This window comes from Pomacea canaliculata, linkage group LG1 (assembly GCF_003073045.1).
Source record: "Pomacea canaliculata isolate SZHN2017 linkage group LG1, ASM307304v1, whole genome shotgun sequence".
NCBI lineage: Eukaryota > Metazoa > Mollusca > Gastropoda > Architaenioglossa > Ampullariidae > Pomacea > Pomacea canaliculata.
In genome coordinates this window covers 39385521-39411623 of record NC_037590.1, presented here as the reverse complement: position 1 = coordinate 39411623, position 26103 = coordinate 39385521, and the positions used below count along the sequence as shown (strand labels likewise).

Sequence of the window (26103 nt, the reverse complement as noted above, 5' to 3'; positions counted from 1 at the left end):
CCTTTTCTCGTAAAATGTCGCCAGATCTCGTGCACGCAAAAGTGTAGAAAGTGACATCATCATGAAAGACGAAGCAAAACAGGTGATTGGAGTGCTGACCTCGCACTCAGGGGTTATGACAACATAAACTCTTTTATTCAAAATTATCGCAGCTTACGGTAGGTTTTTTTTTTTTAACGTAATTCCTTACCTTACATTCACTGACACACACGCACGCTTTTTGGCACAGTTACTACTCAGAGGTTTACAACAGGAAGTTGCTTTGTGGTCAGTGTGTGAAAATGGCACACTTTTTGTGCTTTATACTAACACAGCTGGCTAGTATTCAGAGAGTACACCACGATCATTTTTGAAATGGAAAGATTCACAGAACTAAGTTCTGGTTCTCCGTGGTTGTTTGAGAAGATTTCCACTCAGATAAAGATCGCAAGCGATGTTTTCTTTTCTAGTGCTTTCCTCGCTCGTCGTTGTTTACCAATGTTGTCAGCACAGTAAATACATAACAACAACAGATCTTTTTTTAACTTCTTCATTGTATCCATCACAAGCATGTGTACATGGTGATGGTGATCAACATTCGTTTTGTAAATTAAAAGTATCGTTTTCTTTTCATTGTTGGCTGACTTTTTAATCTATTTAGAATGGAGAGTACAGCAGTTTCATTATTGATAGTCGCATAAAGGAAGCAGTAACATTCCTAAATGCATGCGGATATGTTGATGTTACTTTTTTTAAATTTTTATATATTTCTGTAGTTGATACAGCACAATATGAACCAATGAAATTGAGTTTATATGAAACCAAAACTTCAAATGAAAGTGCCACACCCCCTCAGAAAAAGTGTGTTTAGCAAAGCCATCCTACCACCCTTTTTCAAACACATTCTCTTTCCATAAACTTTTTCTTGAAAAAGGAGGTTCATAGAGGAGAAAACATTTTATAAAGGTGACAAGACATTATCAATGACGGAGAAAAGAGGAAGGTTTGGGAAGAGTGCAGAGTAAAAAATTACCCACTGCTGATAAAGCATTCAAACACCAACCAGATAAATGAAATGCATAAATATGGGATGTTTACCATAACTGAGGCTTCAGAAAGTAATTCAAAATAAAATAATTGGCAGTTACAACATTCAGGAGCCAATAGGAGGATAATTTTATTTCAACCAGCAAAAAAATGTACTCGTCAGCAGTTAAATGTTATATTAATACATGTAGTCCAGTTTTATTCTATTTTTTATTTTATGAGTTTAACACTGTGACATCGTCAGCCTTCCATAGTTCTACTCAAAAATTTTTATTTTGAAAACACCAGAAGTTTTTCTGACCATTTCAACTTGTTAATCAATTCTTAATGACAGTTTTACATAAACTTTTTCTGTTTGCCTGGTGGAAATTAGGAATAAATATTTAAATCAGAATCTCAATACATTTCATAAAATAAGATCAGTTATTTATTCATTTATTAGAATTTTATGTATATATATATTGTTATTTATATCAGAGAATCTCAGAACATATCTATGTCAGTAGGTTCAGAATTTAATTTTCGGCATAAGTGTGGTTTTTTTAATACTTATGCGAGTGTCTAAAAAAATTTGAAAAAAATTAGATCAGTAGATCAGATGTTGGTGATGATACGGGCTTGGGCTCTAAAATATCTCATCATAGAATCTCAGACTATAATAATAATAGATGTAAAACATGCCTATCCCTTATTTTGAAAACTCAGTAGGTCTGAAAAGCTTTTTTTTTTTTTTGGCAGCTGTATTTTTTAAACACATTTTTAAAAGAGAATCTCAGGATATATTTTAAATAAGCTCGGTAGTATCAGACAGAAAAGTTTAATATCTTTGAATATGTTTTCTTTATAAAATTTTTATTAATTCAAGAATCTTAGGATATTTCATTATCTTAGAAGAGTACATTTCCAGATTCTGAAGGATCATTGTTAATTTTTGCTTTTCTTTACAAAACCAGAACAAAAAAATCTCAAAACATCTAATAAAAATGCAAGTAGATCAGAAACTGAGATTTTTTCATAGTTCATAATTTCGCTACTAATTTTCAGCATTAGGGCTGGAGTCATGTGACAGGGGATGGACAAAGACAGCAACAATGGAGATGTCGTTAAAGAACTGAATACAGACTCTGTGGCTTCGGAAGATCCGGCAAGCAGTGACACCTGTAGAGATGCCCCAGCAAGTGAAGGAAATGCTAGTTCTGAAACTTTTGTCACCATACAGAGCCAGGAAGAGAAGAAAGAAGTTGTTGCCAACGAAGAAGCTGCCATTTCCATAGATAGGTTGTCAGCTATCACCACTCTTGTCAAACAGGTAAGTTTGGAAAAAAGTGAAAACTTTAAAGGATTTGCAAATAGAAATGCTCAAAATATTCAAATATTTCATTGTTACTTTTATAGTATTTGCAACTTTTAGTTTTCCAACATTTTAGAAGGAGAAGTCTACCAGTTTGAATTGTAAGGCATACCAAAGCACAAGGTGAAAAGTCAACTTGGTGATTTAGTTATTATGTATCCTGTTACTTAAAATATTTTTGTGCAAGAAGCCAGAAATGACGACAGTTTGTTTTCTTATACTCGTTCAGTATTCCTAAAATATGTAAATAAACTACTAATAAAGCCTTCTCTCTCTTACCTGCATGCACACACACACAAGAAAGTAATTTATGAAAATAACGATTGACATTTTATTTTCAGAAGAAACATGCAGAAGCATTGGCCGAATGTGATAAAGGTAAAAAGTATAATTAGAGTTAGCCTAATATCATGTGCTCTCCCCACTTCCCTCTTTCTCTCTCTCTCACACATATACCCATACATGTAGACCATATACTTAGTTTTAGAAATTGTGAAACTCATGGGAAAGCCACTGTTGTTATAGCATGAGCATGACAGGCTGTCATAAAAGTTGCAAAAATATTTTGTTTGCATTATTGACAGCACTTGAAGAAGACCCCCAACAATGAAAAGATCCTGGAGAAAAAAATCAAAGTCTTCTGTCATCTTGGCAATCTTCAGTCAGCATTTGCTCTGGTGTCAGATTGGGTAAAGCAAAATCCAGAGGTAGGTTTGAATGTGACTCTGTCTTGTATGTGTGTGAGTGAATGAGATAGAGAGGAGAAATAATTGACATCCAAACTAAACAGTAGCATATTCAAAATATAAAGAATTAAACCTGAAGATCTTTTACCAAGACTGTTACATTTAAAGCACATATTTTTTTATAATTTGTATTAGTACATCAATCCCTTTTTTATCAACATGTATCTTTCCTTTCTTGAGCTTAAAGATGAAGTGATAATTGTTTGAATTACTATTTCTAAAGTGATACCTTTTACTTTGATTTTTAAAATTCAACTTTACGAAGAATTTATTTTTTTTAAGCATCCTGTTGCCAAAAGGGAGTTCAAAAGACTTGAAACAGTGATGGCCGTCTTGCAAGATGAGGTACAAGTAGTCTTATTATAAGCTTTATAATGTACTTAACATTTACGTTGCAACATTCAGATGAAAAGAGAATATTCAAGGCTGTCTAGATGACAACATAAGCTCTTTTAGAAGTAGATTAGGCCAAGTTTTCTTGAGATGGGCATTTACAAATTAGGCAGCTTTAGACAGCCCAGGCTATTATTTAAAATTCAGCTTCTCAATTACTGTTTGTTTCCTTGGAAGGGGTTAATATATAAATTTTTAGAAAATGCCTAGCCTGTCAGACCCATTGAAAATCAGAATTCCTAGTTTTAAAGATTTCATGTAATTGAGTTGGTTTTTGTATTTCATTCTTCTCAGATTAAGGTTAAGCATAAATAGGTATGGTTTCATGATTCACTAAGGGTTATTCAGAGTAACACTAAGATGTGTACTTGAAACATAAATGTACACATATTGACACATAAAAACACATGCACACATATACATTATGTATGCAAGCACACCCACATTTTTCTATAATGTATTGATTTGAACAAAACTACAGCAGAAGCACCTTTTTTTTTCTTTAACACACTTTTGTTCACTCTTATTGCCCTTTTCAAAATTGATGATAATTTCTTAATTCACAAATCTAATTGACAAATTTGGCTTCACAGAATTCAGATGATGATGACAAACCAGCTCTTGGTGCTACCAGCTGTCAGAAGCCATCTTCCACCCCTCCGCAAACTCCTCCTGAGGTAGAGGCAGTGAAACCAGTTCCCAAAAACACTGTCAGGGTTCTTCCACCTCAGCCACCACGCAACACCACCAAGCACAACAATGGTAAGATATGATGTAAATGTCAGCTTTTTGAGTGCAGTTTTTTGGGTTAAATTCTGGATGCTAGTCATCTGGTTGTAGTCCTTTTCTTAAAGGTTAACTGGAATACACATTTTTTTTTTTTTGATCAATGTGCTGAATTTCATTCACTTTATGCAACAAATTTTAACAAACAACTGACTTCCATTTATGGCATACAAGACTATAAACCTCTCTCTTCTCACCTGGGCTTAGAAAAGAGGCCAGGTGAGGCCATGCCATACCCAGCATAGAAGTGTATGTAAATCACATAGAAGAGCCCAGATGACCTAAATGTCAATGTTACAGTTTTACATTAAAAAATAACACTGATAGTTCAAGCAGTTTCTTGCAGAATGTAAATTTACCCAGGGACTTTCTCTGTTTATTAAGTAGCATTGATTTTTCTTTTATTGTGATATTTTGGGTTGTGTGAATTTTGTTTTCAGAAGAAAGTCTTCTGTACTTCTGCTCATTCTGTGATGTCCGATTTGCACGTCAAGAGGAACTAGACACCCATTGCCACAGTGATCAGCATAAAAACCATCTGGCATCAGATGAGAGCCATGGCTGGACATACAGACCTCCACCACGTGGCCAGACAAGTGAAGAATATGCACTCTGTCAGAGGTAAGACTTCTATGCATCCTGCACTGGATTATGTTGACTTTTGACATTTCTAAATACTATGTCTGCTACATTTTTAAAAGATTTAATTCTTTTAAAACTCAATTGATGACGTTAACTCTTATTGAGCACGTTAATGCTTCAGGGCCTATGGCTTTCTCTCCTGACTGTATGTCATTGCTGGATGGATTCTGCACCCTTACCACATCTGAACAGCTATAAACAAGACAAACATGTTCTGTGCCAGTTTAGAAAAAGTCTCTTTTTTTCGGATCTAGAACATTACTAAGTGTGTAAGGGATTTGCTTCGTTCTCAAGGAGTAAATCTATGAGAAAGATGGGAAGTAAACAAAGCTGAAAAAATATTTAAAGCACTTAGTCAGGAAGAATTCAAGAAAATACGAACTTTGAAAAAAATCCTATTCTCACCATTAGGAACTGTTTAAACCTCGTAACTAAATAACTTACAACATCAACATTTTCAAATAAATTGTACTTTCCTTCAAAGTTGTCCCTTTCTCTTTTTTTTTTTAAATTTAAGAAATATCATTTTCATTCTTTTTTTTTTCTTCTGTTAGCATGTAAATCCAATAAAACCAGATTTCAATTTTTCAGAAACATATAATCTTTTTTGGTTGCTTCTGCTGGCAAAAAGAAACAAAAGCGCTTCTCTGGCTAAACATGGCTAAAGGGAGAGAACTATTTTTTGTGGGGGGGGGGCTGAGTATTTTTTTTTTATAACAAAAACAGTTAACAGATGGTCTCATATAAGTTTCATTTTATTTGAGCCTAGAAATGTTATTCTTCAGTACTATCAGTGTAGTTGTATTTTTCTGTTACAACATGATGCTTGCACATTAAGAGAGGGGGAAAAATTCAACAGGCAGCATTTATTTGATTTCAAGATATTATTTTGTCAAATGCTATATCATAATATTATGGGTGTCACCTGCTTCTGTGCATGTTGATTTTTGACAGCTTGTCTCTCAGGCAAAGGGGTTGATTGCTCAAAATTTGGAATTGCTATCTTCTAATGGACTAAATCCCTTCAACAATAACAAAATTCAAATTGAAAAGCCTTTAAATATGCTCTTGTCTAAACCTCAATCACTGGATCAGTTCACTGTGGCTTTTGTGATCATTGTGCATTGTTCTATTGACATTGTCCTGCGAGCATTGTCAGAAAGCATCTTATTATTGCAGGTATCAGACTTCCAGATGTCCATTTGGGGACAAGTGCACTCAAGCTCACTCAGAGGCTGAGCTGGAGGAGTGGCAGGAACGGCTTGCTTTCCGCAAGCAGCAGCTTCAGAAGGCTCGGGACAACCAGCTGCATGGCAACACATTCACTGAGCGACTGTTGGAAAAGCTAACAAACCCAGAGGGACCAAAAGTTGGTGTGAGTGTATTATTTAATGATGTCATACATTAGGGTCAATTTAATATCCTTAATAAATAATATGGAAAAATTAACTTAATAACCATCTTAGAACCATGCTTTAGATGCAATTGTGGGTAAAGGTTTCATTTGCAACCTGAAATTTTGAGCAAAAATGATTCAGAAAGGTAACGGCCATCATTTAGATTATCTTATGTTTTACATTTCCACTTTAAGGTATTGATATTTCTTCTAGTATAAACTTTATTACTTCAGGCAGGAAGGGCTTTGTTTATTTAGTGATATTTGTGGTCTAAACTTTATTTGTCAACTGACTAGCTATGTCTTTTGCTGTGGCACACAATTGGCTGTTTATTGCATGTTAATGCAATCCTTTCTCTTTAAGACACAAGACATTTCCTAAGCATTTACTAATTGCCTTGCAGTTGGTGCAAAGTCTAGAATTTGTCAAGATCCATGTGAACTCAGACCTGAAAGTCAACATGACAACTAAGAAGTGTACTAATGCATGGACTTTTACTGTAACAAGCAAGGTAAAAAATGGCTTTGCATACTCCCACATGAACTTCGATGTAAAGTTTAAAATGGAATTTTTTTTTTTTGTCTTATCTGTCATAGTATATGGCTTACATTTCCAGACATGCAAAAGATGTTGGCACATGCAAAAAATTAACACATCAGTTTTCACTTACATAAATGTGAACAACATTCATATCTGGCCCCATGGTCGGCGTAGAGCAGTGGTTCTCAAAGTTTTTCGAACCGCGGACCACTTTACTTAAGTAAAAGCTATGGCGGACCACCAAGGCCTAAGTAAAAAGTATGGCGGACCACCAAGGCCTAAAAATCAGTCTGTACTATGAATTTCAAATGGAAATTGCCGCATTTGTTTCATTTTAATTCAAAACTAAATGTCCTTTTGTAAAAGTAGTATAGTAATAAGTTGACATAAAACTACTTATACCTCGTTCTTTGTAATTAAAATGTTAAAGCGAGGAATGCATCACTTTAAACATCACTTTGCTGACATATGACGACAGTCAGCCGCGGACCACCTGACTTATGCTCGCGGACCACTAGTGGTCCGTGGACCACACTTTGAGAACCACTGGCGTAGAGGATAAGAAAAGGAGCTAATAAAGGATTGCAGAAACAGCTGAACGTTCTTTTTATAGGTGAACTCATTACTCTTGGAAATATATTCTTAGAATTCTAGAATGTTCAAACGCTACAAAAAATGTGATAGCTTGAACTTTGTAGATAGGTAAGGCCTCATCTTTAAGGTTTTACATTTTATATTTTAAATTTCCAGTGATTATGTCATGTTCAAATAAATGGACTTTTGGTATATCTTAACTTGCATTTTCCTTGTAAACTCTAGGTGTGGAATCACAGCTATAAATCCTTGATTTTGTGGGTTGTAGGTTTGCCTTCATGGTGTAGCCCTTCTGGATGATGTGAATCGCTCTTATTTTCACATCTCAAGCATCTCTGTTGGACCTAAAAAGACACAAAAATACCAGAATCTAGAGACACACTGCCAGGAGTGGATCAACCAGGATGCTGTCAGTAAAAGTCAAGATAATATCAACAAAAGTCAAGGGGAATATGTTTACAGGGTCAAGGTGAGTCTTATCAGCTAATTCTCAGCTATGATGATAATGAAAGATTTGTATAGTGCATACTCATACTCTTAAGGAGCATGTTATTCGATTCTTGAGTTACTATATGACAACTGCATATTGTATAATGTACAAAAAGAGATAAAGATAGTCCCATGACCTTACACTCCCCTTGGGGAGTGAGATAGAGACAAGTTCGTTTCGAGGCCATTTTTGTGGGACAGTGGTACCCCTATGACCGCTAGACCATCTAGGGGAAGTATGTTGCTTTGCATGATGTCAATTTTTGTCTGCAGGCTTATGAACACAATCACTGGAATCACTTCCATTGTTAATCGTGCAGACACTTGGAACATCTCAGACACCCTCTGACCTCCTCTCCACTGCTCACAACTCCCTTTTGTCACTCACTCTGCTTCCATTCCTCTTTGCTCTTTAAATGGATATAGTGTGGCTTTCACCATGTTTATTTTCCTGACTTGTCTGTATCTTTTGCTTTTCTATCATTTACCAGATTGTCTTTAAGACAGACATCTATGGAACTTTTCGCCAGTCAGTAATATTTGACTTTGGGCTGGATGCCATAGTTGTACGAGAGACTCAGGTCGAGTCAGCACCTGTTACTGATCCTGAAAAGCTAAGCAAAGATTTGGTTCTCAGTACTGCCAATCGGTGGACTCATGATGATGTTACCGTTGTACCATTTACACCCAAGTGAGTGTTTTATCATGTTGTTTTCATCCCTCTGCCCCCTCCATTTCCCCCTTTCATCCTCATATCCCTGTACCCTACATCCCCACATTGTTTCTTTGTCTTTAGTTACAAGTCTTCTGTGTTTAGTTTCCAAAGAGCACCAAGAATGAACCTTTGAGGTGGTTTTTGTTTTTTTGGGGTTTTTTGGTTGGTTTTTTGTTGTTTTTTTGGGGTCAGTGAAAACTGTGTTGAACATAGGAATATAGAAGTTTAAATATTTATTATTTGTTTTAATTCCTTTAATTTTTTTTTCTTTTTCACAAATATTTTTACCACGAGAAAAAAAAACAATTAAAAAAAAAGTCAGAAGTAATTATACACAATATATTGTCACAAAACACAAGATGTATATGACAACAATATTTATTTTAAGTATTTTAAAATGTTTTTTCAGTATTGAATTTTGCATCCTTTTTGTGCCAGATTGGTGTCTTACTTGGACAAAGAAGAGCAGCTTTTGTCAAAATATATCCTTCCTCATGCAGACCGCCTGTCTTTACTAGAAACTCTCACACAGCCACTCAGCAAAGATAACTACAGACTGTGGATGCATGAAATGCTGTACCTGGAGGAGCTAGCAGAACTAGCCTTTATCCAAAGGTATATGACATTCTTTACTTGAGCTGTCAGAGCTTGCAACAAGACAGTATTGCAACATGCCCAAGCTGAAAGCATTTGTCATTTCCTTGAGGTATTGTAACATTTTTTGCTTGTGTTGACAGAGCCAGCCTTTATCCGAAGATTGCTGAAGATGCAAGAAGTTTCTTTGCATTCATTCTTTCAAGGACCTTTCTTTTTTAAGATCAACAACATCATGCAAGATAAATGCTAAATTCAAGAATTGACTAGCTAAGATTTCAACAAATGTGAGACTGTGGTCCTGTGCATGATTATGTTGAAATTCTGGCCCCTGCATAAGCTCAGAAACATGCGCTCCGATGTGTTGTTTACAGATTCAATGTGTCAGCATCCTTGCAACTAGTGAATCGCTTCCTTCTCATGCCGGGGGCCTTGTCCTCAGCCAAGTACACCCGTGAGGGGGAGTTGTTTGCTCGGCTGAAGCTGGAAGATGTGCTGTCAGAGGACTCAATGGCTGGCCGCCTTATCTTGCAGAATGCACAGATAGCATGGGTAGCACCAGCAGTTGACACAAGTGATGGAAATAAAGAGATGAGGAAGGTAGGGAGACACAGAAACATATTTTTTATGTTACTTAAGCCTGATCTTACATACCGACATACATTAATACTCTATTCCTTTATCACCTCTCATTCACAAACACGCATACACAGAGCAGGTAATTATAATAAGTTACCATCATTGGATATTCCCTTTCATAGGGCAATATGAAGTATTATGTTATATTTAATTGGATTTATTGGAACTTGGTTTTTGTCAAAGACTTGGTCACATTTCAGGTGTATGAAGCTATGATTGAAGACAAGGGAAAGAACTTTGTCTTTCTGCGCCTGTCGAGTACCTGTGTGTCTGATCTCAAACTGACCTGTGATGAAGACTTTGTTGCTCAGGTACTCAGCCAGTCACATTCCATTGTTCATAAAATGGTGACAGTCAACCCTAGGGATAATGGATGATATCATTAGTACTGTTTGCAGCATAAGGAGATGATATCATGTCCAGATTTTTCTTCTGTTGTGTTTATTTGATTTTATTTTTTTTTTTTTTTTGTAAATACTGCCACTTCACCCCTAACATTTAAAAGAATATTTGTTAAAAAGAGTTGAAGACATCAGGTGTACCTTTGTCGGACGTATGACCCAGGAATGTTAGGTCTTCAGTTTGAGGAGAGATTAAACTGGAAGTATGCAGAACCACTTTGCAGATGACCTTGGTGGTGATTGCTGGCTGGCAAGCAGTTCTTAGAGGCCTTTGTATTAGCACAGCTTATTAGTTAACTTTGTATTCTATTTTTGTTACTCTTAAAAAGTAGCTAAAGGATCTGTTTTAGTTGTTCATACCTGGACTTTTCAGCAGGATTCTTTTCACTAATGAAGATGTTAGCTCCATTTTACTTTCCTGTTGTATGTATAAAGATTATCAAAGATTTGCAAGATAGTAACTAGCATTGGTTCTGTTTTATTTAATTAATGGGTCTACTTGCAGCTGTCCACCACCAGTCTTCATGACAGATGTAGGAGAAGCTGAAGCAGTACAGATTTATTGCTGTGTTGTATAAAAACTTTTGTTTATTTTCATCTCCAGATTCAGTTCCAGCTGAATCGCTTGCCCAAGTGTGAAATGCATGCTGCTGTTGATGGCCTATCTACTCTTGACATTGTATTTCCAGACACTACAAAAATTGTAAATGTGTCAGCCCCAGATGAAAAGTGAGTGAATTGCTGGATCTTAAAAACAAATGAGCTGCTGATGTTGGATCATAAATGACATGGAACATATGATACATGAAGGGTCTCTGAGGCTATAGTCATATGAACGCTCAGTTGCATAGTATTCAACCAGATTGTTCAGAAGGTGTGTAAAGTTTGACATCTTTTTTGCCTCTAGGCAAGAACAATTGACTAGTTCCTCTAAGTTCCTGTTTGGTCATTCACTCCTTTAGCCCACCATCGGGCAATCTAGCAAAAATCTTGGTGAGTGATGAACAAGACCAGACTTGAATTTCAGTAGGACACTCCATTGAAGATATTGAGCAAGAAAAAAGTTTGCTATAAAAGCTATTTAGGAGTTACAATAATAAGCTACACTTTGTGTGTGGTTAAAGGATCATTTGTTTTGTCCAACAAGGTTCAGTGAAACCTTGCTGAAGATGCAGTAGGAAGGTACTGATAAAGATAAATCTATCAGTGCTGACCATCTAAGAAATCAGCAGGTTTAATTGCACTAAGATCAATGAGTACATGTGAAGAATTTTCTTCACCTTATTTTTTGTTAGCCACTTACAGTTTTACAAATCTGTATTTACAGAGTGATCACAAGCTTAGAAGATATGCCACTTAATGCCCAACAGAAGGAAGCCATTCTCAACATCACTGCTCTGGGAAGTGGAAATCGGCCTCCGCTGCTCATTATAGGACCGTTTGGGACAGGCAAAACTTATACCTTGGCTCAAGCTGCAAAGCTGGTGCTGCAGCAAGAGGGAACCCGTGTTCTCATCTGTACTCATTCAAACAGGTGGGTTATGATAATTTGATAATCGATAATTTTCAATTGTTCTTTTTTTTTTTAATTTTTAATTGTTTTGACAGTTGATGAGCAGGTCTTAGAATCATAATGTTACCTATATTTTTTGAGTGATATAATGTTCATATGTATTAAAATGATAATACCTAAAGGCAGCAAGTGCGTGAATGTTATCACAAACAGCTATTTGTGGAAAAATACAATAGTAACCTATGCTATTAAAATCATATCCTTCATTGAAGCATTAGACCTTTGAAGTTAAAGATTAGGATATATATTTATTACACATTTTGCAAATAGTTTTGTAGATGCAGGATTTATATTTCACTGTTTTACTAAATTTTTGTATAAATGAGCAGCAACTGTGAACTCTGTATGTAGATATATAATGCACACATGTAAGACATTTTACCTGTGTACAGTGCTGCTGACCTGTACATTAAAGATTTCTTCCACCCATTCGTGGAGGCTGGGCAGACAGAACTTCGGCCACTGAGAATCTACTATCACCTTCGCTGGATGCAAACAGTTCCAGAGGTTATTTTGCAGTACAGTTTGTTTCAAAGGGAAGGACCAGCTGCAGGAACATTTGGAATGCCAACAACAGAAGATATCATGAAGCATAGGGTAATCATAACAACACTTTCCACTGCCCGCTACATCAACGACCTTTCCCTTTCTCGTGGTGAGTTGTGGTAATTATTTTTATTATCTGTGGCCTGATTAAGCAAAGAAATGCTTTTTCTATACTTAATATTTTTAGGTGTCCAGTGACTCAGGTAGATGTCAAAAAGGACTTGCAAATTGATGACGGTAGTAGGTAGTAGGTAAAGTTAAAGGCATTGCTTATTTGCTTGAAAAGTCTGTAAGTCATTGATGCTTTTATTGAATATGCTTTACTACAAACTCATGTGGGTATTAATGTGATTTTGGATACCTTTTGTGTAGGATTTTTCACACACATCTTTATCGATGAGGCAGCCCAGGCTCTAGAGTGTGAGACCTTGATTCCTTTAAGTCTGGCAAATGAGGACACCTGCATTGTTTTAGCTGGGGATCACATGCAGGTAAAACAGCAGCAAGCTTACAACCTACGTTATAATGTTTTGGTGGTGGTCTTGTTACACTAGGATTCCTTCACAAATCTCCAAACCCTAGTGTCAATAGAAATCCAAAACAGGGTGCTTCTTGGTCCAGGACTACATAGCTGTATGTTCCAATATGATTAGAAAAAGTAGCATGGGAACTTCAGGCAGTTCATTGTGGGCGAACAGTAAGATTAAGTGATGTGAATATTTAGAATCTTTAATGTAGTCAAAGACGTTAAAGCATTAATATGACAAAAAACAAAAGTTGTATATGTAAGTATGATGTGTCAGCATTGAGAATAACTAACATGACCCAAAGTCTTTGGGACTCTACAATTCTCTTTTTTTCAGCTGAGTCAAGTATTTTTCAAAAAGAATACAATTGATTGAACTTATTTTCAGTTTTCAGCTGGAATTATCAAATAAATTATTCACTTTCCTGCGATTCTTTGAATTTCTTTTTGTAGATAAGTCCAGAAGTGTACTCACCATTTACCCAACAGCAGGGATTTCATCTTTCTTTCTTGGAACGCCTGTATGACATGTACCCTACACAATGTCCATGGAAGGTGATGCTCTGCGAGAACTACCGTTCCCATGCAGCTATTGTAGACTTTACCTCTGAGCTCTTCTATGACCACCAGCTGATTGCCAGTGGCAAGCAAATACCTCATCCCACCCTGTATCCACTGTCCTTCTTTGCTGCAATGGGAGAAGAAGTGCAGCATGAAAACAATACTGGCTTCTACAATTTGTCAGAGGTGCTTCTGAATCTGCCTTGTCATATTTTTGTAACTTCATATATTTTTTAATTATTTGGGGGTTGTTTATTGCTTACAGAATGCTAGATTTATCATAGTTTTGTAAATGTTGCTTTCCGTGAATTTTTTTATTTTGTGTTCCTGATTCAGTTAAGTGTTGAGTTGGTGGGTGTAGGGGAGAGAAGGTATTCTGTACATGTGTATACAGCGAAACAAATTCTTAGATATTTGAGTAATGTATAGGGGGTGAGGTGATCAGGAGAATAAAGAAATGCTTTCTTCTTTTAATCTCCTGCATTTTGTTTAACCCTGTTGCCAGTCTTGAGTTTTCAGTGTCATTGTTTCAGATGTATGAAGTAGTGGACCGAGTGGATGATCTTGTCAAGAAATGGCCTGAGGAGTGGGGGGAGCTTAATGGCAACAGTATCAGTGTTGTTTCCCCCTACATGGATCAGGTTATCCGCATTCGTGGGGAGTTACGCAAGCGCAAGATTTACAATGTCTCAGTAGAGCGTGTCCTTAATGTGCAAGGTAAAGGTCACAAAGAACAAACCCCTCCTGTCTTTTGGTTGCTGTTTTGGTTTGATTTTTATTTTATTTTGTTATGATTTTTATAACACGTCTTGAATTCACTGATGCTTGAGTTGCTCTTCATTTATTTGCATATGCCACACCCCAGGCAAGCAGTATCGAGTGATCATCATAAGTGTAGTGCGTACCAGGCGTTCATGCCGCTCCAGTGGTGGTGCAGAGGAAGAGTTCATGGACTATGGATTCCTCTCAAATGTGAAACTACTGAATACTGCAATCACCCGAGCTCAGTCACTTGTTCTTGTTGTAGCAGATCCTGTCTCACTTTGTCTTGTCGGCAAATGCAGGTGGGGGCTTGTTCATGCATGTGCACTTTTTGTGTGTGTGTGTGTGTGCGCGTGTATATATGTGTGTGTGTGCACACCTGAGTACCCGTGTGTGCATACACAGTTTAATTTGAAACATTTTTATTGTTTACACCCTGTATTTTTGTGTCATGAATTCCTTTGCTTTAGAGGCATTCATTTTTGTTTTTCTACTCAGAAAAGTATGGGAGTATTTCTTGGAGGTGTGCCAGCAAAACAACAGTCTCTTTGGGATTACCTGGAATCAGTTGCGATCTCAGCTTGACCGTGCTGAGGTGGCCAAAAACTATGTCCTTAACCCACTGGCCCCAGAGTTTGTGCCTAATCGCCTCTTCCACATCACTCGTCAGAGCGCCGAGGCAGCAGCTGCAGCAGCGTACTTGCCTCAAGCCCCACTCTGGCACTACATGGGGCCACAGCATCTCCAGTACTCTCATGGGGCTCCTTACCAGGTAGAGGAGTGTGTGGGGGTATGGTGTTTGCACATCAGTGCTTGGGCATGTGCAGTATCCTTGAAACAATAGCTGCACATGCTATGAGCACATCTGAGATTGTGTTGTAGGTTTTTGTTGTGGATGTTTACTATGCATGAGTTATGAATCAATGAGTTCAAATGTGATTAGGTAAAAGTACTATTTCCCTACAGCTACAAACATTACACACAGGTCAGGGTCAACAACACAGTAGTCAGGATTCTACATGGATATATTTTTGTGAAGGCCTAAGACAATTGGAGAGCTAGGATCATATATTAATTCGGTGTATCTGTGTACAAACAATGACGTGATGATTTTGACATCTTTCTGTTCATAGAGATGTTTACAGAGCATGTGTCTCAAACAAGGAAAGGGTTTATTCACCCAGATATGGTGAAATAGTATTTTTGCATCCCGCTAGTCCTTTAAATGTAAGCAAATGATGTATTCCAATCCTGACTTCTGTTCCTAAAAATTGTTTGTTGCGTTGCAGATGTACCCACAGATGATGCCATATTTTTCCATGCCTATGTACACTCCCTATGTGGGTCCAGTTCTGATGAGGCCTCCGGCAGGTGGGGGATTATGGGGCCACCACAAGGGAGGTGTTCCTCGTGCTAATGTACCTCACCTGGCAGCCCAACGAGCAGAAAGTATCCGCATGGTAGATTTTCGACCATCCTACAAGCCATCACGTGGTCGGATGACTGCGTATCCTTTCTCTCGCTTACCCTTGAGCTACCCACTTCCCACGATGTATCCTATATATCCTAACAACCATCCTTCACACCAAGGCTATTATCTACTGCCTGATGATCTTCGATTAGCTGCCCTCCAGCAACAGTACAGTTTTCCTTATAATCATCAGCCGATCATCCGTCCTCCCCTGGGAGGACCACACACGCATTTGCATGGCCCTGTCTACCATGGCATTCCACTTCATTCTCCATTTGGCAGTGGACAGCATGGTCTGGCCAGTCCTAGTGACCGAGGTGATGAAGGTGTGGAGGCCCGCGGCTCCCCAGACACCAGACTTAACACTGGCAACTCCAGTAGTCCCATTCCGGCTTTTCAAGTGCTACCGAATGTCAAGCATGTTCCACCTCATCTGCGACCAGGTTTGAATCCACCTAGCCAGAACTCTTCTCGTTCCAGCACACCTGTGAACCAGGTCCCCATGCCTTCCATTCCAGGCCTGGCACCAGGGCCCCTACCAGAAGGTCGAGGCACTCCTGTGTCAGAGCGACCATACAGCCCTGCCAATTACGGTGTTGGCCGCAGTTCCACACCCCTCAGCGCTGAAGAAGCATCACAAGATGTCAAAGACAGGGGCCTACCAAACTTTGCCAAAAGTGCTGCTACCAGCAACTTGGTATCAGATATTATGACAGGCACAGGTAACAGGCCTGTTAAGGCATTGTCTGAGGAAGGTGCAGCTGAAACATATGCTGAGGTATCTGCAAATCAAAACAACTACACTGCTGCCACACCTGCTTCTGCTTCTCTCAAAAACAAGAGGGATACAAAGCAGCTGCGCCTGCAGACAACTGGCTTTAGCCGCCAGTTCAGCGACGACTTGCCGACACCAACAGCCATAACAGACATTGTTCGCATGATCGAAGAAAACATTGAGGAGGGCACGGAAAGCTCTGAGAATACACCTTCCCCATCCGCTGTCCCCCAGAGAATCCATTTTGTTTCACTCCACAATGGACGTAATGCAGCTCTGAGTTCTCTGCAACTTGACTTGACGGCTGCACAGCAACTGCAGCACCAGCAGCATAATCAACCAGGCAGCGCCAACTCACAGCCTTCCTCTTCTGACTCATCGTCACCTGCCAGCAAGAATGAGGAGCGCCCAACTTACGCTGGGGTTGTCCAAAAGATGCCACCATCACCAGGCACCCTGGTGCCTGACATCAGCCAGATGGAGCCACAGACACCACGCACACCATCTGGCTTCATGACACCAGGTGGTGACATGGATTTGGATCCATTTGGGATCCTTAAGAGTCTTAATATTGAAGCTACAAATGCTGAGCAGCGCCGCATTCATGGGGGAAATTCTTTGCAGTGAGAGGCATTCATGTATGTATGCAAGCTTGCATGTGTGTACACACATGCGTATACATTTTGTGCACAGGGAACAACTGTCAGTTTTTGTAACCTCGACAGGTAGATTCCGATTTACCTTCCAAATTATGTATTTCCTCTGTACATGAGGTAAAATTTCTTTCTAGTCCTAATTCAGTATCCATGCAATTAAATAGTTAATTTCCTTCTCACTTTATTCAGCCTGTCATGTTTTAGGCTGCTGTTCTCTGTCAGCATTTGGTTAGTCCTTTAATATCTTTGGAAATTTTTGTTATTTTCACTGAGATTAGTTTGTGGACTTAACCACTGCCATCTATGTTAAGGTGATTTTTGTTAATATTTTTACAAGGATCATTCATGACCAGATGGCAGCATTTATTGTACACATTGTAAATTGCTAATAGCCTGTAATAATAGTAACTGCGGCCCTATGCACCACTGGGGGTGATTAGGAACAAGAAGAAGAACAGTAGTAATAATAAGGATTTTGAAGTATGCCTTTTTCTCCTAATGAATGTTGCGAGTGTCATGCAACAACAAACAAATAAGACGTTATATTAATAAGGAGTTCAGAAGTGAACAGATAGATAAATTGAAAGATGAGGAAACATGCATTAGTATGTGGAGAAGAGTATTGGTGGGAAAAGCATATGCCAGTTATGAGAGATTTTGAAGAATATGCTTTTCTGATATAAGCTGTTAACTTTTGACACAGGCTTGAGAGAGTAAGGTTTAACAAATCGTAATTTTTAAAAAAAATCAACTGAGGATCATAACAGGAAAAGGAATAACACCCAAGTGGCAACAGCCATATTTGCGACTGGCATAGAGTAAAATCTGTCATTGTGCAGGTCCCTGCATTGTGCTACCAAATAACAGTTGTTTGGTGCCTGTATCATTTCATCACTGTTTTCTTATTCGCACATGCTTTTAGTTTATTTCATGAAACATTAGAAGCAAGCCATATTGTGGGTTATGCTTATTTTGCTTGTTTTTGTTTTTGTGTTCAGGCTTTTGTTTTGTTTTGTTTTATGTGCCAGCTGACATCTTCCGTGTTCTAGTTTATGCTGGTCCCAGAGAAGATTATTGTAATTTATATTTGTAATAGAAATATCAGATTTATATCACATGTACTCTATATGAGTAGCTTGTTAGATTTAAGTTTGTATTTTAGGTCATTTTCAAATTTTATTTTTATTTGACTTATGTCTTAGTTTCTTTGATTTGCTTGCTTCCTGAAGGAGATGGCATTAACAATCCCAGTATTGTATGTTGCCCAGCTAACTGAATCTGATCTTCACAAGCTTCAGCTGATTTATGTAATCATATAATCTTTATACATATTTACAAGCCTTGTTTGCAAACTGCTTAATTCAGTCAAGATGGGTGCCACTTCAGTGACAACCATTGCAGTCAAGATGAACAACTTAACTTCTTCAGTGACTTAAAAAGTAGCTAAACATTCTGTTTTGCTACTTCACTTGTAACCTTAGCATTCAATACATCACACTTTTAGAGCTGCCTTTAGTCTGCCTGTCCATTTATGTTTAAGGTCATGGTCAGATGATGGAGAGTATATCTACTAAACAGTGGTAGTGATCGTCTGTAATGAACATAATGTGGGTCCTGTACGCAATGGTTAATGGTGCTAGTCTATACTCATCTAGCATGCACCCACACAATTACAACACATTCCTTCAATGCAGATACTTTAATATGAGTCAAAAGAATATAATTAGACAAAAAGTGCATGCATACATAAAGGAATAGTTGCAAGTATCATTCAGATATTATCTTAAAACTTAGCTTTCTGGCTCTTCTTCTCATTACTGGTCATCATGATGATAGTTTCAAGGTTTACAAGTTCACAAGCTAAAATTCACACTTCACTAATAATTCCTCTGTTCACACATCCATCAGTTACAGTTCACGATTCACTAATAATTCCCTACTTCAAATACAATGATATTCCAAGTCCCTCAGACTCTTTTACGTCTTACACCAGACGGACCTCCGTCGGCTGTTCGCTACCTTGCCACCCGGAAAAGTGAAGTTTTTTTTTTCTTGTACTGGTCTAAAGCTATTACTAAAAGGGGGCGTTGATTGCCTTGGGCGATACCCGGCTTTTAGCTGGACAATAAGGGGTACACAGTTATATCCCCTGGCCGTACATCAATTGCGGCCGCTTACATGGATGATGTTGTTAGCCCCTGACTGGCCACCAGTTGCTGAATGGGGCAGCCAGACGGGTGGTGCGTCAGCCAGGCTGATGTGCTGCCAGCTTGACCCGTTCATGACCTATTGTCCCTATCCTACGGCCCTCCTCAAAACTTTACCCTAACAGAATAACTACACTAAATACACTAAACACACAAAGTAGAAAATAAATTTTGTACATTGTCTACAATACAATAATGGTGGGGAGGGGTAAAAGAGCAACTGATGGCTCCATGAGCACTGTCTAAACTTTATCAATTAGAAATTCTATATAAGAGGTCATGAAATTACCAAGATTTTGTTGGGTTTTTTTTTTCTTAAATGGGAATGGGAAATTTCTCCAATGAGGAGCAGACAGAAAAGCCTCAGTCCTGATGCATAGTAAGGATAAGGAGTTTGCATTTCATTTGTTATAGGATTTTTTTTGTTTTTTTTTTGTTTGGAGTGCTAATGTGAGAACAATTGAACAATGTTCTGGACTCAAAACATCAATGAAAACAGATTTTCTTTATTTCATACCCATGTGAGCAGACTTAAGATATGATCCATAAATATGATCGTATAACCTCAAGGTATGAGCAGAGACAGACTTAAAATGTCATCCATGAAGAAGACCAGATGAGCAGATGGCTTGATCTCAGAAGGTTTTATGATGCCACCGACATTTGAACATTGTAGACTTTTTAACATGCCTTAGTACAGCAACATATTGTTCATTCATTACATCATCTAGCTTTTGAATGTCCAGTGTTCGGTTCCTTCAAGCCTGTTTAGGCCACACTTTGCTCATGGAGGATATCAGGCAAGAGCTTATATCTGCACCTTCTTACACTTTCTTTTTTTTGGCCAAATAATTGTACTTTACTGAGGGGCTGTACTTCAGCCAGAAATAAGTCAAAAAACGAAACTGAATGTCAAATCATATTGGTAGGGCTGACCTAGCACCTGGACTCATCATCAAGCTGCTTGAAAATCTGTTTGAGCGCTATCCTCACTTGTTCTTCATTTTCAAAGTGCAAGCCATGCATATCCTCGAGTAGTTTTAGACTGATATCATATCGGTTCACACAGTCCGGGTATTTCTCTGTCATGTATCTTGAGAGAGTGCCGTGGAGAAGTTTCCGACCTGGGTGATGTCCTCTTCCGGTCGTGTTTTGTCTTCTCTCATTGACAGAGCTGACATAAGGGCTAGCTCTGTGTCATCCAAGCGTAATGAACTCAGTCCTTGGAAAACATTCTCCACCTGAGTCATGGCCATGCTGGTCGCCTGCATCTCCTGCATGTCTCTTAAGGTTAGGAGGTCTCCATCTTGGCCAAGCTGTTCCGTTAGTTGCATATAGTTTCTGCTCCACTGGAGAGCAAATACATCGATTACAGATTTTCCTAGATGCGTGGTCTGGTCATCGCTTTTTAAATTCATAAAGCCGAGAATGCTTTGTGCAAAGCACTGTAGTTTACGTAGTCTGCGTTGTATCCAAAATTCCTCTGAATAGGCTGCCTCCTCTTACCGGGCTGCCTCCGACTGCAGCGATACCTCGTTTTTAATCATGGTTTTGAACGCAGATTTTAATTGAGCAATAAGTTCCTTGTCCTCGTCAGTCACATGTGTAGTCATCATCAGGCTCAACACAATAGATCCTTGAACAACTCTCTGCTTTTACTCAGCATGTCGCACCTTACACTTTATGTATTTTTTAAAAAACCCTTCAGTTGGTGGCTTTAAAAAATAATCTGTTTATTGCCAAATGCTTGTGTGATAAAAGCTTTATTTGTAAATTTTCTATACATAAATGCTTATCATTATGATTTAAAGATAAATTTACATAGTTTTATTCTCATATATCTACAAGTGATTTTCATTTGCTTACACAGTAATTCTTCCCATAGCTGCAGAGTTGTAAAACTGCTGTGTTGTGGTTTCTCTTTTTAGTCCTTGTTGTCACTTGCTCAGACAAGGAGACATCAGATTATAACTAGGCCAGATTGCTTATGTGTGCAATGCATAGAAGAAAAGCATATGAACACAGCTCCCTTGGTTTTGATATATAATCATGTAACATATCTGTGAAAATGTTTTGTGTTATTTGACTCTGTAGTAAATAGAGAGTTAGCTTGCAGTAAATTGTTACTAAAATAGGCTGTGCTTTACTTTATACACATCTTTGTCAGGCGAGTATTCAAGTCACTAAGTTGTTTTCACTGTTGGGAAGTAATCTAATTTTCTTTTTCTTTCTTGTTAACTTTAGTGGTATTTTTATAGTGGACATGTGGAGAAGATTTTTAAAGGGAGGATGGTTTCTTTGATTTTGCACCATTATTTAGTCCAGTTGTGCTTTGTGTTCATGCCAAAACATGCCTTGTACTACAATATTTAACCAGATCGCGTGTAACATATATTTGCTAGGAACATGCACTGGCCAATGCTGGAGAACTGAGAACTGTATCTTTGTCTGAAAAATGTGTTAATTTGTATTCTATACAGGTTTCAAAATGAACTATATGCCAGGTTTTGGAAAGATTTATCCTTTAAATTCAGAGCCAGGGACATACTCATTGCATGACTGTGGCAAAATATATGTTTTCCGCCACGTCATGCCCACAAAGTGTTGCAGATGGTGAGCTTTAAAGAAACTATTTACTGCACAAAGATGATGACCAGATTTTTTTTTTTAAGTCTCTTGAAGCCTTTCTTTGAATTGTGTTGGGTTTTTTCCATCCTCCTTTAGTGGGGCTTTTTTGCTACGGCCATTAAGATCCTTAAGGATCTACATTCCTTCTAGGTACCATTAACGTGTTTTGAAATATTTTTTTTAATTCTTCATTTTCAATCCCAATTTTATTTTTACTTGAACATTAACATGTAAGATGATCTTAGAGTCATTGTTATTTGTATTATGTAAAGTTTTCAGGGTATTGGAGACATTACTTTATGGTCATCATAGCCATTTGTTTGGGAGAACAGTTGAGATGGAGTTATCTGTATTAAACATGCAATTTCACATTTGGTCTGTGGGGGGAAAATATCTTCCTGTAATCTTGTATTGAAAAGCAGAACTTAGACCTGTGCATCACTGAAAAGAAAACGGAACAAACGGAACATTCTTCCAGGTCTCTAGCATTTACCATGCAGCAGTCTGACAGAGTTGCTTATAACCAGGTGCACATCTGGTTTTTGGAAAAGGTCTGTGTATAGCTAGTTCTGGAGGCAGAAGTCACCTATTCTATAGCCTGCCTCCTTGCAGCAGCTTTGGATTCTCTGCATACATAGCATGCTCCCCTTCTGAAGATAACAGAGAAGTTGTTGCACGAGTTTTCATGCAGACTAAAATTTTCATATTTTTCATCTTTCAAACCTGGTGAGGGGGTGGGGGATGTCATTTTACAGTGCATTGTGAAGGCATATTATTTGTGCTTCATGATGCAAAAGTAAAAATTGATTAGTTAAAAGGTTCATGCTGCTTTGGTGCTGCACTAATAAGGTGAACCTATTTTCAGAATATTTTCACATAGAGAAAAGAAGGGCGCTGTTCAGTGCTGACAGTGCCTGTGGTTGCCATTGTGTCCAGTTTGTCAACACATTAGCTGCAAAGCCACACAACAGTAATTTGCATTGAAAACCAGATGCCAGATAATGCATTCTGGGAAGGTGAAAAGGTAGAACAAAAGTCTTGAAATCTTGTGCTCAAGATCGTACTTTCAGCTGTTGGTGACCTATCAAGATACATAAGTTTTATTCTCATTTTTTTTTTTTTGTTGATGCGTCATTTTTAATTATTCATGACATCAGTTTTGTTTCTTCACAAGTATGGTCCATAGACTGGGCTTTTACTTTAACACTACTACTGATACTAAAATTAGCGTAGGTGGATGTGCTGGCAGTGTTCATGTTCTTTTATAACTTCTGTTATTGATCATAAGCAGACCTTTTTTTTTTTTTTTGGCACCTGTTCATCCTGAAATGAGTGAAACAAACACAACCTCACTTAGTTTTGTTTCGGCAAGCTTTCGCATTTATTTAGCACATGCTTTATTGTGATTATCAGCTTTTGAAGTTTGCTTTTCACTTGTCTTTCATGCTGATAGAAAGTGATAGCAGTGACCAACTTTCGCAAATCAGTCTGCTTCTACAGCACTCTGCTGCCAGTATTAGATCTTATTTTGTGATAACTGCAACCTGTAGTCTTATGGACTTTAGCTTTTTTTGTGTTAGTGTAAAGACCCTAACTGCAATGCTACACAGTCACACACTCTTGCTTCATATGATTGTTTTCATATTTTGTAGTCAAGCAATATTGAATTGCCTATTGAAGCAGTGAATACAATTTCCAGAGACCCTTTGTTCACAAAGAGAGACTGTAAGTTGATAGCTTCAGCAATTGTTTTTGAGATTCAAGATATCGCGTTGTGATGTCTTACATTTTAGTCTCGGGTTATAATGCTGAGATAATGTTGTTTTTTTTTTCCAAAGCAAATGTAGCATTAATAAAGCTAATTATTCCAAAAACATTTTCTGGAACAGTATGTGTGGTTTACTACCTTTTAAACCAAATTGCCCTGAAATCATTTTTTTAATGCTTGACAAATAGCAGACACTACTAAAAGTGGACAACTAACATTTTTGACAAAAGAAAACGCTGTTGGTGTGTGGTTTGGTCAGCCTTCAGAATTCTTGAATTGTTGTTTTTTGCAAATGCCCTGGTTGTTGTTATCTTTGTAATGATTAAACCAGGCAAGGAGTAAGCCGTTGTCATGAAATACTGAAAGACTCGATAGTTGTATAGATGATGCAGCTGTCGGTTCTAAATGAATGTTAAACTCTCAAATGCTTTTTTTTTAATCATATGCTTTTTTCTAGCTTCTTTAGAGATTTCAGGTTGATGTTTTTTGTGTACGTTCATTTATTGAATGTAGGGGAAATGGTTATGTTATTTACTAGTGCTTGCTTGTTCAAATGTTTTATCAAGTTTAAATTTTAAACTCAGAATGGTAAAGCATGGATCCTAGCATCAATTTTTTGGATTATGTTAATGTGAGCACTGAAGGCTATTGACAGACAAGTTCATAATTCTCCTTGTTATCAGCTAATGGGAGATATTTATCTTCTGTTAACACTTTTTCTCTGTGTCATTAGAAGCTATGTAATATCATTACAAATGACATGGTCTCAGATGCAGCAGTTGTAACAAGTTGGATGCAAGCACACTTCTCTAGTCCTATATATGAATTATAGAAAATATTTTTAAGTTTTCCAAATATCTAATGTTCTTCTTGTAATCTTTTGCTAAAAAAGGACTAAAGGCTTATTAATTTTTAAATTATAGGTTCTTGATCCTAATTTATATGATTGTCACTCTTTTGTAAGGATTATTTTAATTGTGTATGGCTACTACACTAAGGGCCATGCATTCTTGGAATTTTTTTTCTTTTTTTAGTGCACAGTATTTCATCCTGTCATTGCTGTGTATGTTCCATCATAGTATTAACTGAATGCTATGAAAGTTTAAACAATGGAGAGAAAAAAAAACAAAGAGATCTGGTTTTCGTCACCTTACATTTCATGATTATATTATCATCAGAGGCAATTTTTTTAGATTATGACCAGAGAAACTGACTTCTCCTTTCTGTTTCTCTTTCTATATGGCAGCTGTGCATGAATTTTAAAGTCTTATAAATATTATTTTCACATATTCCTAGTGAAATTAATAGTTTATAGACTGATCTTTACAGTTTAAAAAACTGCTACAGAACAACCTCACATTTAAAAAAAATCTTGGATACAAAATGCTACAACCATTGCCTATCTTCTCGTTGGACACAGAGTTTATTCTATAAGAGCATCCAGTAACAGTTTCAGATAATGATCTGATAGTGATTATTTTTTGCAAACTTTTTGCCAAGACATTTTTCCCAACCTTTCTTAAAGAGGATAATTGAACTTGCACTGAAAGCTAGCCCCCATTTTCTTTGCAACTTGTTACAAAAAATTTATCGCTTATTTAACCAGAGAGAGCTGGTCTGTGATATGCTGGTGTCTGTTGCCTGGTCATTGCCTTTCAGTTTCAGTTTCTAGATAAACTATGCTTTTTACGGCTTTTGTTATGAGTACAATAATGAAGCATTCCGAAGTGCAGACAGACACATTTCACTGCTTAAAGAACATACTTGGGAATGAGAGCCCTATCTTTTGGCAAATTTCTTGTTTTTCTTGCTGTGTACATAGATTATATATATATTGTAAACATACAGATTTTCTTGGAGTGTTGCTGGAGCCGCTGCCCCATCTATGCTTTGTGGTGGTAGAGGTTCCTATTGCAACTGTTTAATTCTGTGCTTGTTATTCTGAAAGGGTGCGGCAGCCATTTTCCAAGTTGCTCTGCTACAGACAGGTCATGTGTGTGCAAGTTTGTCACAGCAGATTACAATTTTTCCTGAAACACCCAATTGCTTTTTCAACTGCAACTACAAAGGAAAACAGAGTACTAGTGTTGTATTAACAAAATCCTGTGGCACAATTTAAGTACTGACATGAAGTGCTTGTAGCAGAGATTTGATGAAAATGTGAAGACTGTTGCATTAAGCATCAACACTAGATTTTTAGCTTCTTAGTTCAAGTGTTTAATGATTATTTTTTTTAGCATTGCTGGATATTACTGCTTGCAAATAAAAAAAGAGTGGTTATTAAAATTACAATAAAGGCAGCCGTGTTGCTTTTTTT

General features: G+C 37.6%; 1 protein-coding gene across 3 annotated transcripts; it reads left to right on the top strand.

Moving 5' to 3' along the window:
* Positions 1-26083, top strand: LOC112565994 (probable helicase with zinc finger domain). 3 transcript variants are annotated; one of them, XM_025241913.1, is made up of 23 exons: positions 1-158; positions 2071-2335; positions 2719-2755; positions 2962-3084; positions 3406-3468; positions 4110-4278; positions 4743-4923; positions 6124-6319; positions 6745-6852; positions 7744-7944; positions 8456-8655; positions 9118-9294; positions 9648-9873; positions 10113-10223; positions 10918-11042; positions 11641-11847; positions 12279-12541; positions 12805-12923; positions 13412-13705; positions 14053-14236; positions 14385-14583; positions 14780-15053; positions 15571-26083. In XM_025241913.1, the coding sequence occupies exons 3-23, from the start codon at positions 2726-2728 to the stop codon at positions 17152-17154; spliced, it is 5034 nt and encodes a 1677-aa protein (XP_025097698.1). In that variant the 5' UTR covers positions 1-158; positions 2071-2335; positions 2719-2725; the 3' UTR covers positions 17155-26083. The 3 variants fall into 3 exon arrangements, with proteins under 3 accessions (XP_025097698.1, XP_025097707.1, XP_025097715.1); XM_025241922.1 differs by having other exon boundaries at positions 19-82; XM_025241930.1 differs by lacking the exon at positions 1-158 and adding an exon at positions 278-491.
* The last annotated feature ends 20 nt before the right edge of the window (positions 26084-26103 follow it).

What these genes read in the sequence shown, in the direction of transcription:
- LOC112565994 (XM_025241913.1), top strand. Translation starts at nt 2,726, where the DNA reads ATGCAGAAGCATTGGCCGAATGTGATAAAG. An exon ending in CAGAGGGACCAAAAGTTGGT is followed by an intron (nt 6,320 to 6,744) that starts GTGAGTGTATTA and finishes ATTGCCTTGCAG; the next exon opens with TTGGTGCAAAGTCTAGAATT. An exon ending in GTGTCAGCCCCAGATGAAAA is followed by an intron (nt 11,043 to 11,640) that starts GTGAGTGAATTG and finishes CTGTATTTACAG; the next exon opens with AGTGATCACAAGCTTAGAAG.